General features: G+C 38.5%; 1 protein-coding gene across 1 annotated transcript in view; it reads right to left on the minus strand.

Annotated features, from left to right (window-relative positions):
* Nucleotides 1–379: 379 nt before the first annotated feature.
* LOC108801020 (potassium voltage-gated channel subfamily H member 8-like) overlaps nucleotides 380–14,314 on the minus strand; it is a gene marked incomplete at its 3' end in the record, with an annotated part of 205,582 nt that continues 191,647 nt past the window's right edge. Inside the window, exon 3 of the mRNA XM_018573019.1 lies at nucleotides 380–511. Coding sequence (XP_018428521.1) covers nucleotides 380–511 — 132 coding nt within the window. The remainder of the gene's footprint in view (nucleotides 512–14,314) is intronic.

Here is a 14,314-nt window from a genome sequence, read left to right on the forward strand (position 1 = left end):
AAGACATCTAGACATTTGTGTTCTTCCAAACTTCCTAACATTAAACAGCCAAAGTGTTTCAGAAGCTCTGGCACAGGCCCCCCTAAAACACTTCTCTTGTCAACAGCAATAGTTCTATAATGTGACATAACTTGCAGTAGTGGGTTTGTGTTTCACATAAAATTATTATTTATTTTTGTCAGCTCTAATTTTTATTTTTCAGTTGACAAATCAGCATAGCATCTTACATTTTGTTTTCTACTACTGATTTAGCAATCTTTAATTAATACACCAACACCACTTATTTTGCTTACCTTTGGACAACTTATGACATATCACTGTGTTAACGTTCAACATATAAACAGGTCACATTGATTAATAAAATTAGAAATATATACACCTTCTTTTTTCTCTTCCTGGGCAATTTTCATTTTTGTATCTGTAATGTCCTTAAAGGATGCAAGGAAAAGGACCACATCACCCTTTTCATTCTTTATGGGAATAATGTCCAATAGACACCAGAATGAAGTACCTAAAAAATAAAAAAAAGATTTAAAAAAAAAAATCAGCATATTAAATACAAGCACATTGATGAAACAGAAAAGTACAAATCTGGAGCTGCAACTAATGTAATTTTAACCAAATCTTATTGGAAAGGTCAATAGTCGAGAAACCACAGCTGTTCAGTAAATGTAAATCTGCTTGTCTCATCCTACAGAGCTTAACAACGCTCCTCTTTGTGGAAGTACAGCATTGATTTAAATGTAAAATGTATCTGCTGGGATCATTAAAATGTCTTAATGAAGCTTCTTATTACTTCTAAATTACACTTTTACTTTGAACCTCTTATTGATCATAACTTTCTTATTGTAATGGAATATTTCCCAGTGTGCTGATTGCGATATCTAAAGTTTGCTATTTAGAGCCTATGTCTTTCTCATTATTAATTAGAAAGTTGTCTCCCCTCATCATCCTGCCTCAGAAGACCTAATGTCCATATATCCTTGTATCTAATTCAGAAGGCGGAAAAAAACATCACTTACTTTAAATACGATTGCAGTAAAATATATTATCTACAAATGCTTACTATATATATATATATAACACATTTCTAGTCTTAAAATGAATAACACTTTTAACACAATATAGATCACTTGGTACAGTTTGATTTGCGGTATTCCTTTAAGTGCACTGATTCTGCAATGGAAATATTTTGTTTCTATTTAGTAAAATAATAATTAAAGCAGAGGTGAAATATATACTAAAAACATAGAGCATTGTATTAAATAAAAACAATTTATAAGAATGTATAAATTATACTGCATTTAAAATGTATTTTATCAGTTGTTAATTTTTTTAGTATTTTTCTATTTTTTGTTTGAAGAAAAATTAGGCCCAATTGTATCTTCTATGTTTAATCTTTAAATTAAGTCAGGGCGTTGTTAATTGGAGCATTGTATTAAATAAAAACAATTTATAAGAATGTATAAATTATACTGCATTTAAAATGTATTTTATCAGTTGTTAATTTTTTTAGTATTTTTCTATTTTTTGTTTGAAGAAAAATTAGGCCCAATTGTATCTTCTATGTTTAATCTTTAAATTAAGTCAGGGCGTTGTTAATTGGAGCATTGTATTAAATAAAAACAATTTATAAGAATGTATAAATTATACTGCATTTAAAATGTATTTTATCAGTTGTTAATTTTTTTAGTATTTTTCTATTTTTTGTTTGAAGAAAAATTAGGCCCAATTGTATCTTCTATGTTTAATCTTTAAATTAAGTCAGGGCGTTGTTAATTGGAACATATTTGTTGTGACTGTGCAAGGGGGTATGATGGAGCTCTGGAGACTGAGCACTGTTCTCCAACAGAGGAACAGCAGTCCTGATCTCCAGCATGCTGCCAGCAATGGTGTGTATGGCATGGCTTTTTCATTCAATTGTTTTTTTATTCATATTTTCAGCAATTTACAAACAATATAGCAGTATCAACAAGTGCAAAAATTAAAGAAGGTCACAGTATCAAGTGAAAACATAAAGTGGCAAAATCAACAATTGATAACAATATAAGCCCATGAGGGCTATAATAACAAAAAATAGTAAACTTAAGAGGAACAAAAACAATGCCTTGAAGTACATATATCAGTGCTAGTAATGTTCTAAGGGTCCCAACTGTTAGGTCAAGAAAAGTGGATCCCTGATCAGTGTCTGAACTACCAGGAACCAGTATGAAACAGCCAGAGGGAAAGGGGCAAAGAGCAAAAAGGATGAGAGGAAAAGAGATAGATGAAAAAAAGAAAACAGAAAAGGGGGAAGAAGAGGGAAGGGTTGGGGAGAGAAAAACGAGAGAGGGGTGGGGAAGAGGGGACAAAAGGGCGGGGAAAATGGGATGGAGGAGGGAGTATTCCTCTTCACTACAGGCCCTTGTCTCAATAGAGTTGACTAGGAAAGTGGAGCAAAAAAAAATACATAACCAAGAAGTCCATATAAAAAAAGGGGGCATATAGGAGTCAATCTGCTGTCAATCGTGTCAGTTTGAATAGCCAACAGTTTTTCAAAAAACCTGACCTGTGAAACTCTATGCTGGACCTCTTCAAAAGGGACATTAGGGGATCGCCATGTATGTGCAATAACCCATCTAGCTTCAGTAAAAATCAAATTGACCAACTGAAACTGTCGGTGGGTACATACCGCTGGTATGTTGCCCAGCAGTGCTTCCACAGGGCTTTTCCGAAATGACTTCCCCGTAACCATATGAAGTAAAGGATTTGTTACTCTGTTAAGCCAGTTTTATAATCAAGACATCCTTTCCAGACATCATAGCCAGGTTCTAACAATATTTTTTTCCACTTAAGTTAGAACAACGCAGCCATGACATGAGTCATGACCAGGGTAGTTCAGAAGTAACTAGCTACTTTTTACCTACTGCTTGGCCATAACCCTACCTCCCCTACACTACCTTGCCCACCCAAAAAAATTATCACACTCAAGTGGAGTTAAACCAGCCATTCTATTATAAATGACCACAAGCATTTTAAATAAAAATGACAGAACAGTAGAAAGGGTTGCATGTTCTTGAAGGCACCATGAGAACTAGACACAATCCATTTATTGGCAGCATCAGTTACCTATGTTATGCCTCCAGCCACAATACATCATCTCAGAGCTGATATTAACTAACTACAGACACATTCTGATCCATAGATGCCACACCAAAGATGTGTCCCAAAACAATATACTGTATAATACCACCAAATTAAACTGCCTTCAAAAGGTCTCAAAGAAAACACCTACTGCTATGACTTTCATCCAGGCTGTCTAATTTAGTATAGGGAAGGATGGAAGCTTTCTTGGTGTCTGCAGATCTCCAACTGAACTTTGCCTCACTAAATCATACAGACCATCCCTATGAACTCCTTCTAACTAGCTCACATTTGTCCAATTAGTTTATTGACCGCTATTTGACCTCCCTGCTAACCATTTTAACATTTTGATAACAGGCTCCCCTACTCACCCAGTAATGTAGGCCCTATGCTTAGTTTCTTTTGTCTCTCTTAGCTCTGGGCCTTTTTTTTATCTGATTCTGGATACTGAAGGAGCAGCAGCTCATGGATGAGGTAATCTGTGTTCTCTCCTCCAATTACAAAGCACCATTGGCTAGATTCATGATATTGTGCAGTGCACTAAAGACCAATTTGCTTGCAGAACATCTTCACTTTGAGGTTAATTTACATAAGTGTATTAAATAGTATATCTACACCCAAATGATCTATGAAAATATTTTTTTTTGCAAAAACAGAGGATGGCAATGCCTGGGAGTTTAGGGCTTGGGGGCATCCAGGGAGCCTGGATGTGACTTCAAACACTGCACTGCAAAATGGCCAGCTCAGTGCTTTCAGGATGCCCATTAGCAGGCCCAGCTTTTATGGTTACAGATGAATGCAGCCACCTTTTGTCTTAATGCTCATTCTTATGGTTATCCACCATGCTATAAGTGGCCTGCTTATAGATGATATGGACACTGTTTTCAAACCAGATTCAAGGGAACAGCTCCCTCCTCTTTCTGCATGCCAAAAAGAGAGTGGGAAGCTGCTGTGTGGAGGATGCCTAAAACAGCACATGAAGAAATTGCTTTCACTCACTTGTTATTTACTTTCTGTGTGGCTTTTAGGCATACCTTAGGCTACATTCAAACTGTGCAATTTGGGATTCCTGCAGTAAGAACCTACAGAAATTTCACATTTGGATGCAGATGCTGTTGCATGTTCAAGTGAAGTGGCAATCTGCATGTCATTGTTATGCCCTATGCATGTTTGCATTTGCATGCACGGGTAGTTGCTTTGAAATTTTTTTGTTATTTTATAACTCTTTACTTTTTACACTTTTTCTATTTAAAATTATTGCTATCACAAGGGAGCTAACAAACCCCTATGTGATAGCATTGGCAGGTGACAGGTACTCTTTGATGAGACAGCGGGGGTCTGATAGTCACCTCTAATGTCTCCCCTGCCCTGTATTTCAGCTGATCAAGCACAGGACTATGTGTGATTGGCTGTTTACAGGTATTAATGATTGTGTTGATAGTTACCAAAAAGCATTCTCTCTTTTGCACCATGGTAACAGTCTACAATTTGTAGCAAGGATTTCCCACAGTCTACATCCCTGTGTTCCTCTAAAATTCTTACTTTCTCGCTCCCTTACAAATTGGCATTATTTTGAAGAAAAAAGAAATCAGCAATACCATAGCCAGTGTATAACTTCTGCAAGAGCAAAATAGGTCAGAATCTTCATTCATGTTTGTTTAGATGTCTTTTCTATGAAACAATGTGACTTAACAAAATAAAAATACAAATTCCTTATTTCATTTTGAGGTTAATTGTACAAACATAACATGATTACTTTTTGATGGTTATGTTTCCGTCATTTATTACAGAATGCTTTTTGTTGCCATTATACTGTACTTTATTTCTGTAGTTCTTTTATATTACTCTCTGACACTTCTTTTATGCATTTTCACCTGTGGTTTTCATTTGTTTGAGATGGTTGCTAAGTAACAACACCTGTTGAAATAGTTTGCTTTTTAGGTCAAGTGTTATTCTAGGGAAATGTAAAAAAACTCTCTAGATATCTTTTTGCTCAAGCTGTGATTTGCAACACTGATCTATCTTTCTAACTTGAGCGCGCCGATCATTCCCCATTTTTTTCAAATAGTACTAGTATATTTATCAATGTATATGTATCTGGGAAGCAAACGAACATTAGAATATTTAATCACCATTTTAACATTATCACATTCAGGGCCGCAGCAAGTCAAGTGACAATGCAAAGGTGACAGCCCTTAGCAAACATCAATAAAATACCATGTATTAGAGTAACACAAATAAGCAAGATTCAGAAATAGTTGGTATGAATACATTATTGTACAGTGCAGTCATAAAACCCTAGTTACATGAATTAATATATGCTATAGTAATTAATATATATAATATATTAATATAGTTATAGTTATATATAGTACATATTATACAATATATAATGATGTAAGAAAGCTCACCCTGACATGCCTGTAAAAAATACTTGAAGTATATCTAAAGCCTCTGTAACTCTTAACTCTTTCTTTTAGCTTTTGGTTGTATTTTTAGGACAGAGAGTGAAAGTAAATTAATGATCTTTAGATTTTAAAATCAATTTTAGGGATCCTCTTGAAAATAAGTATGATAGGGACCTAATACTGCACAACAATGTAGACACAACAATATTTTATTTACTTTTTCTGTGAATAAATCACTGATTGAATCACTGAGCCACATTTAAAACAGAATTTCCAGCAGCCATTTTAAAGATTGTCATACGATTACATTACAGTATTTGTGGGTTTTTTTTACAGGGAAATAAATACACTCCTTTTTTTCGTAATGTAAAAATGGATGGCGTGAGTCCTGTTTACAAAGTGTTTACAGACTCTAAATCTACTCAATGCAATATTTGAGAGCCTTTGTCAGCAAATACATTACATAATGATGTTGGTTTCTTGATATCAACATGGCTGTTTATGGTCCTGTTGAAAATGGGGCTTTTTTAGCACAGTAATTACACAATAATGTTGATTTCTGGATGGTAAAATGGCTGGTGGGCTCCTGATTAAAATGAGGCCTAGTAAAAATGATTTATTAGTTCACATGTAGGCACTACAATATTTGCTAGCTTTTTATTTATTAAAAGGTGGCTGATGTCTGTCATGTTCAAAAAGGGACCTAGTGAAACTGCCTAAATACTGTGCATGTAGTCAGTGCAATATTTTGGTGGCTTTTTTTTCAGTGAACTAAATACACCGTGCTGTTGATTTTTGTATGAAAAGCTGACTGGTGCTATTTAAATTGCAGCCTAGTGAAAGTGCTTACATACTGCGCTCATTGTTACTACAATATTTCAGTGGCTTATTTCATTGTAATAAATACACTCTGCTATTGAATTTGTAATTACAATGGACTGGTGTCTCTACTATTAAAAATGTGGCTTAGTAAAAACACCTAAATACTGTGCACATCATTATAATATATATGCTTGTTTATGTGAAATAATACACTATTTTAATACAATAATACAATATTTTAATCTCTTGCTTAAAAATTTCCAAGTCTCTCTCTCTAAAACTTTGGCCTACTAAAGTTGCTAACTGTACATGGATTCAGTACATTGTTTTCTGGATTTTTTTCTGTGAAAATAAATTCTAAATTTGATTTCTGCATTATGAACCTATCTTGTGTCTCCCCGTGAAGCTGAAGCCTACTAAAGCAACTCAAATAGTGTGCAAGTACTGAACATGTTTTCTGTCCTTTTTACTAGTCCTAGTAAAAGTGCTTACATACTGTAGGGCGAATCTGTACAGCATTTCTGGTTGTTGTCTTTGTTTTACAAAACATTATATTAAATAATTAACAGTTTAGGTATAACAAGAAGAAAGGACAAATACAAAGGTATATAAACTGTATATATATGTATACATATATATACACACTGAATGGCCAGATTATTATGACCACCCCATCAGTACTTTGTTGGGCCACCTTTTGCCTTCAATACTGCGGCGATTCTTCTTGGCATTGACTCCACGAGATGTTGAAAGGTGATGCGAGGAATCTGACACCATGCCTGATGAATAGCACTGTCCAGTTCTGTGAGATTTGATGGTTGTGGAACCAGCTGCCTGATGGCTCTTTCAACTTCGTCCCACAAATGCTCAATTGGATTGAGATCTGGTGATTGTGGGGGCCACCTAAGCAAGGTAAAGTCTCCCTCATGTTCTTGAAACCACTCCTGCACAATACGAGCACCGTGGCATGGCGCATTGTCTTGTTGGAAGAAGCCATCTCCATTGGGATACGCCATCAACATGATAGGATGAACTTGATCAGCAACGATACTTTGGTATGTTGTGCTATTCAGACGTTGTTCCACACGAATTAAAGGGCCCAAATCATGCCAGGAAAACATGCCCCAAACCATAACATTGCCCCCACCAGCTTGAAGGGTTGTACTCATGCATGTGGGGTGCATGCTTTCATGCTGTTCCCACCAAATTCTCACTCTGCCATCTGCATGATGCAACTTGAAACGTGATTCATCGGACCACATGACTTTTTTCCAATGCACGACTGTCCAATCCTAGTGTTCCTGTGTGAATTGGAGACGTTTTATCTTGTTAACTGCAGACAGCAAAGGTGTTCGAACAGGCCTTCGGCTTCCATATCCCATACGATGCAGTGTACGGCGAACAGTGCGTTCAGAGATCATGTGAGAGGATCCCTGATTAAGATCTGCAGTAATTTGATGCACTGTTGCCCTTCTGTTGTCTTGTACCAGTCTTGCCACTCTCCGTTCTGCCCTAACATTGACCAGTCGCTGACGGCCACAATTCGAACGTTCAGACCCAGATTTGCGGCTGACAGTCCAGTCTTTAAACACTTTAACAACAGCTGCTCTTGAACATTTAACAAATTCTGCTGTTTTGCTGATACTCGCTCCATGGCTCTGGGCGCAAACGTTGTTTACCCATATCGTCAGAAAAAAAATCACTTCTACTGTCGTGGTAAACAACCTGCTTCCCTATCTCAGCAAATTATAGACCAGTGCCCACAATTTCTGCACTCTAGGGCATTACCACCAAATGTGAAGGAGCATACACCAGCCATGGAAGCATTGAGGAGAAGCTGCTGGAGCAAACTTGGAAATTCTGTCTGGAGTCATGTACCAGTGGAACATCACCTTATGGGCATTTTCTTGAGCCAGGGTATTGGATGAGCAATTTTCTGCTGCAAGCCAGACCTCGTCCTATTTGGATAAATCTAAAGATTTGACCAGGTCTAGTTCCCATGCAAGCATATAAGTAAGTTTGGAGGCACCCACTGGGGGTGTCAATGCAGCATACACAAGAAAGATGAGCCCGGCAGAGTGCAAGTCTGATTTACAAAGAGATTCAAATGGGTTAGATTGTGCGGGCAGCCCGTACAGTACTTAAGTAACGAATGATTGTAGCTCTGGATTTAAAGGTACTGAAAACATTCCATTGAGGGATCTGCCAATGCTCACATAAATACTGAAAAGACTTGATCACATCCAAAGACAGCAGGGCATGCACATATGAAATATTCTTCTGAGACCACCAACAGAATGCCAGAGGATTCTTGAAAGCTGGAGAGAAAGAGGGATTGCAAAGGATCTCAGAGAGGGGAAGGTGCAGAGACACAGGTTTGCCGGAATATTTGAATTAATTCCACTATTTCAAGGCATGTTGTAGGATAGGAACCCATATAGGAGGGGGTGGTGGTTGTTGTCTTTGAGCTAATAAACTGCAATTTTTTTCATAATTTGCTTTATGTTTATTAGACTGTATTAGGCATTTTTTGCTAAAGCTGGACATACACTTTTAATTTTCTGCATTCAGGCTGAATGAAAAAATTAAGAGCAGATTTCTCCATCAAAGCTTACGATGTTGATCAAGGAATTCCCGCTGTTTCTTTTGTATCATTGGCTCAGCTCATTGGCTGCTGGCTCTGTTCGTTCAAAGATTTTCCGACTGGCTCCTTTAAACAGCTGATTAAGGGTGCCGCCATCGGCTAAAATCAGCCGTGCATCAGCTAGCTTTAGCTGGTTTCAGTTGAGCCGAACCTCCGGCAGTTCACTCGATGCCATTCAACCTATTCTCAAAGGTGCCGAACGGCAGTGAGTGAATAGCCGAATGCTGCGGAGTGGCATTCGGCTCAGCTATTCTGCTCACTACCTAGGAGGTAGCGAGCAGAATAAAAAAAAGACAAGCTAATAAAAGAAAAGAAAAGAAAAAAACAGTGTGGGGTCCCCCTCCCAATCCATACCAAACCCTTTAGGTCTGGTAGGAATTTTAGTACGGTTCCCCCCAAAAGTCATACCAGGCCCTTTAGGTCTGGTAGGAATTTTAAGGAGGAACCCCACCCCCAAAAATGGTGACGGAAAATATGTGTGGTCCCCTGGAAAAGCACCATAACCCTTTGCTGATGGGGACAAGGGCATCTTCCACACAAGACCTGGGGTGTTGGTTGTGGGGGTTTGCGGGTAGGGGGGCTTAATTGCATTTTTGATACCCCTTTAATAAAGGTAAGGGGTTCTTGTACCCCTACCCATTCACTAAAGGGTTAAATAAAAAATATAAATAAACACACCAGACTTTAAAAAAAATCCTTTAATTGAAAAAAAACACATGACATTACCTGTATTAAAAAAATCCCAAAAATTGATCCAACAATGTAATCCTAAGGTCAATCACGAAGTCCAGCATTGCCAACAACGTCAATAACTCGTCAAAATTTTTTTTTAAACCGTGCCCGCCAACCTGTCCCTACGCGATGAACTCCCATCACAAAATGACATTCTGACAGATGCTGGCAAAATATAAACAATTGGGCGGAGCTAGTGGTGACATCACTGCTAGCTCTGCCCAACTGTTTACATCTGTCCGGGACCTGTCAGAGTTTTCCCCAGGTCCCAGCCAAATCAAAACACCTGGGTGGAGCCAGGCATCATGTCATGGCTGGCTACGCCCAATTGTTGCCATTCAATGACAACCCAGCATTCTCATTTAAGGACACAGGGCTGTCACTGAAAGACAACAACTGGATGGAGCTGGGTGTGAAGTCATGGCTGGCTCTGCCCAGTTATTGTCATTTAATGACAGCCCAGTGTCCTTAAACAACCTGAGGACCGCTCTTTGCCACCTTTGCTGTGACTACGGCTGAGCTGAGCCGAAGCATATGCACTTGGCTGAGCCATTCGCCTGCCTTCAGCTGCTGTATGGGGCTATTGTGAATAGCCTGTACAGCAGCCCTTCGGTTCGGCTTAATCCTTCGGCACCTTTATGAATAACCCTCTTAATTTTAAAAAGGCTAACTAAATAATAATAATAAAAGACCAACTATGTGACACTAATTGGGACCACCATGAATACTGAGGGTATGTTTCAAGGAAATTTTAAATAACAACATTCACCAGTGCATTCCATTAACCAATAAATTAAAAACAACAAAAGTTAAACCAGGGTAGTTTACTCACAGAGTAAACAAATATATTAAAGAAAAGGAAAGGGCAACATTGATTCATGAAAGACTGTTCTTGTCAAACCAATCTATTAACATTCTATGAAGGAGTCAGTATTTTTTTAGACGGAGGAATACCAGTAGAAGTGGTGTATCTTGACTTTGCTAAAGCATTTGATACAGAGCCCCACAAATGTTTAATTCACAAACTAAAGTCTATCAGTATGGATGGAACTGTATTTACATGGGTGTAAAACTGGTTGCGCGATCTAGAGGGTAGTAATAAATGGCTAATTTTTTCATTGGGCAAAAGAGTGGGGCGCCCCAGGGTTCAGTCTTGGGACCAATCCTTTTTATTTTATTCATAGCCGATATAGAGATTGGAATAAATTGTTCAATTTTGGTTTTTGAAGATAATACTAAACTGTGTAGGGCAGTTCTTTCTCAACGAGATATAAATTCACTTCAGCAGGACCTGGATAAAATTGAGACATGAGCTGCAAGATGTCAAATACTATTTAATGTAGAAAATGCAAAGTTACTACCTTGGGGGTGCTCCACTGGGGAAGTTGGGCATGGAGAAAGACCTGGGGGTCTTCATAGATCATAGATTCAGCAATAGTATGCAATGCCGAGTATCGGCCAGCAAAGCTAACAAGGTAGTATCCTGCATTAAAAGAGGGATCCTATCGAGGGATCAAAGCATAATTTTACCACTTTATAAATCACTAGTTTGGCCACACCTTGAGTATGGAGTTCAGTTTTGGTCACCCGCCCTCAGGAAAGATGTCCATGAAATCGAGAGAGTTCAGAGAAGGGCCACAAAATTAATAAGGGGATGGAAGGCCTGAGATATGATCGCCTTGAGAAATTAAACTTATTCTCCTTAGAAAAGAGGCGCTTAAGAGGGGACCTAATTGCAATTTTCAAAATCATTAATGGGGACCACAATATCCAGAAACAATGTTTACACCAAGAACTCTATTAATGACATGAGGACACAACAAGAGGTTAGAAGAGAGGCGGTTTAATCTTAGACTGTGTATAAGGTCTTTTACTGTGTGAGTAGTAAAAGTGGAAATTTTCCTTTCACAGTCAGTAGTATCTGCTGATAGCATTGATAAATTCAAGAAAGTTCTAGATGAGTTTCTTAGTTCACTAAATATAGAAGTATATGGGAAGTATTACGAGTCTATTAAACACAGAGAAACACACACACACACACACACACACACACACACATAGACACACACATACAAACACACACACACACACACACACACACACATACAGTATATAGGTTGAACTGGATGGACCTGTGTCTTCATTCAACCTTAGCTACTATGTAACTATGTAAGCGCATGTAGGGCCACCGCCCATCCTGGACATCTAAAAGTAAATGTGATCTCTTGTAAGCATTTTATTTAAAGCCTTGCGGTCCCTCACAGCGATCTTTGTATGACCTGGGCAATGATGGCCTAATGCAATTAAAATAATGCTAAATATTTTTCATGATAAAAATTGAAAAAGATAAAAAATTATAATGTTAAAATATTGTTCTAAATAAATAACATAACATAAAAATACTTTTGGTGGGAGATAAAGAAAGGAAAGGTAGTCTAGACCAGTGTTTGACTCTCAGCACTATCAAAGGTCATGTTTTTGTCCTTTCTGTTTTTGTTTCAGAGACTGTGGGTCCAAACCAAAGCCAACTTGTGGGAGGGCAGCCAGTCTATGGCCTTTGGTTACCCCCTGCAGCTGAGCCTCCAGTGTAGTGGAGTGGTGGAATAAAGCCACCAGACTGAATACATATAATGGCAACTGTAGCAAACAGAGAGAGGATATAGGGGTTGCGCATAAGTGTGGTGCCACACACAAAAAGCAGTTTAGCCTGTTTAGGCAATTCATGTGAAACCAAGGCCACTTTCTTGGGAGGGCAGACAGTCTTTTCCGATTAGGTGTTTGCCCTTCACCTATGCCTACAGGCCAGTAGATCTTAGAGAATAATATTCTCAAAGCTAGGACAAACTAACAGTCAGGGTTCTGAGAACATTCCTTAGAATTAACACAATAAATGCTTTAGGTGTGCAGAGGGGCTCAAGGATATGTCTGTGCCTTTTAAGGGGTTACTGGAGTAGGGTGAAGTCTGTCCATACAGAAGTACAATGGTGTCTGGAAAAAGTGAACCAGATGAGACTGCTCAGACTAAGCTTTACAAAGGAACAGTGTGGGCTACAAGCAGCTGGAATAATGCAATTGGTAAAGTGGTCATACTTAAAGGAGAATAATGAGGTGAGTGATTTTCACTCAGCCTCATAATCTGAGCTGACCTGTGAAACTGTCACAGGTTGGCACAGTAGATCGGGAAGTGAGCCAACAAATACCGGCGCTCGCTCACTTCTCGATCCTGTGCCGGCAGAGAGCCGTGACAGGGGAGGGACTGGATCCCCCCTCCCCTGGCCGATCCTCCAGCGCTGACTGGCGGAATGGATGGGGGAGGGGGCGAGTACAGCTGGCTCTGCCTCTAGATAGGCAGAGCCAGCTGTCACTCACGCAGCTGGGTGGATCCAGACATAATTGTCAGGATCCGTTCCGGCATCTCAGTATACCGCGAGCTGCCTCTCGCGGTATACTGAGCTTTGGGTGACGGGAGGATGCTAGTTTGTGTCCTCCCGTTACCCTTAGGCGAACTATGGGGAAAAGCCCTAACCCCATAGTTCTCCTTTAATGTGCTGAAGAAGACCATAGGCAAAAGGTCCTGCTGAGCTTAAGAATGAAAACAATAAATGAAAGTTAACTGTTTGAGGTATGCTGAATTGAGCTGCTAAGTAGTATGCAATCTGCTCAGCTGTTTGCTCTAAAATAAACTTGCTTGTACCATATTTGGAGTGTCCATGTAGTTTAAATTGTGTGGAAAGGTGTTTTGAATATTTATGTCAAGGTTCCCACTGTATCTGTTACCAGTTTAATGATGATGACTCAAACTATATAAAGAAGTCCATAAATTCTTAATATACCTTTTCTGTATTTCTGATAGCAAACACAATAGCTGGAGAATAAATATTTATTGGTTCTCTCACTAAACCACTTGCAGCAGAGATCACTGCCTTATTGCCCTGGGCTAAAAAAAGCAGCCAGACATCACTGTTCAGCAATCCTAGCATTCTAAGTTAATCAAGCTGACACTCAGAAACTCAAGTCTTCTTTTTACAAAACTCTGGTAAACCTTCTAGCTGGACTCTGAACCTCTTCTGTGAATGTAAAGCATTGTTATTGGTCAGAAGAGTGGTCTTCTAGCCCTAGATGTAACCCTTTCTTTTCCTACTGATCTGACTAGGCAGGTGCCTAGTCTTCCTACCCATCAACCTGGTCCTACTTATTAATGAAATAACCAGAATTGTGTGTTCCTTTGGTCTCCTAAGTAGAAAAAGCGAATCAAATTTAAGGATATATATAAATATAAATAAAACCAAGTGATACAAGTGTAGTAAAGCTCCGGCATAAATAACTTGAAAGACCACAAAACGTTTGGATTTGGGAGTGGTTCAACTTCATAGGCAATGTTTTTTAGCCTAGTTAATTTAGCAAATGTAGTGCATGCAGTGCAATGTCAGGAATGGCAATGACGCTAATGACTATAAAATAAAAAAGCTGCAGAAATGTATTTATGGGAAATAGGGGTAGTTGACTTCACTGAAACTTTACCTGTCTACAAAACAATGGTCATATGAATCAACAAGGGAGAAATTAGACTTTTTATTTTATTATC

The sequence above is a fragment of the Nanorana parkeri genome, unplaced genomic scaffold, assembly GCF_000935625.1.
Source record: "Nanorana parkeri isolate BGI_ZX_2015 unplaced genomic scaffold, ASM93562v1 scaffold4, whole genome shotgun sequence".
Lineage (NCBI taxonomy): Eukaryota > Metazoa > Chordata > Amphibia > Anura > Dicroglossidae > Nanorana > Nanorana parkeri.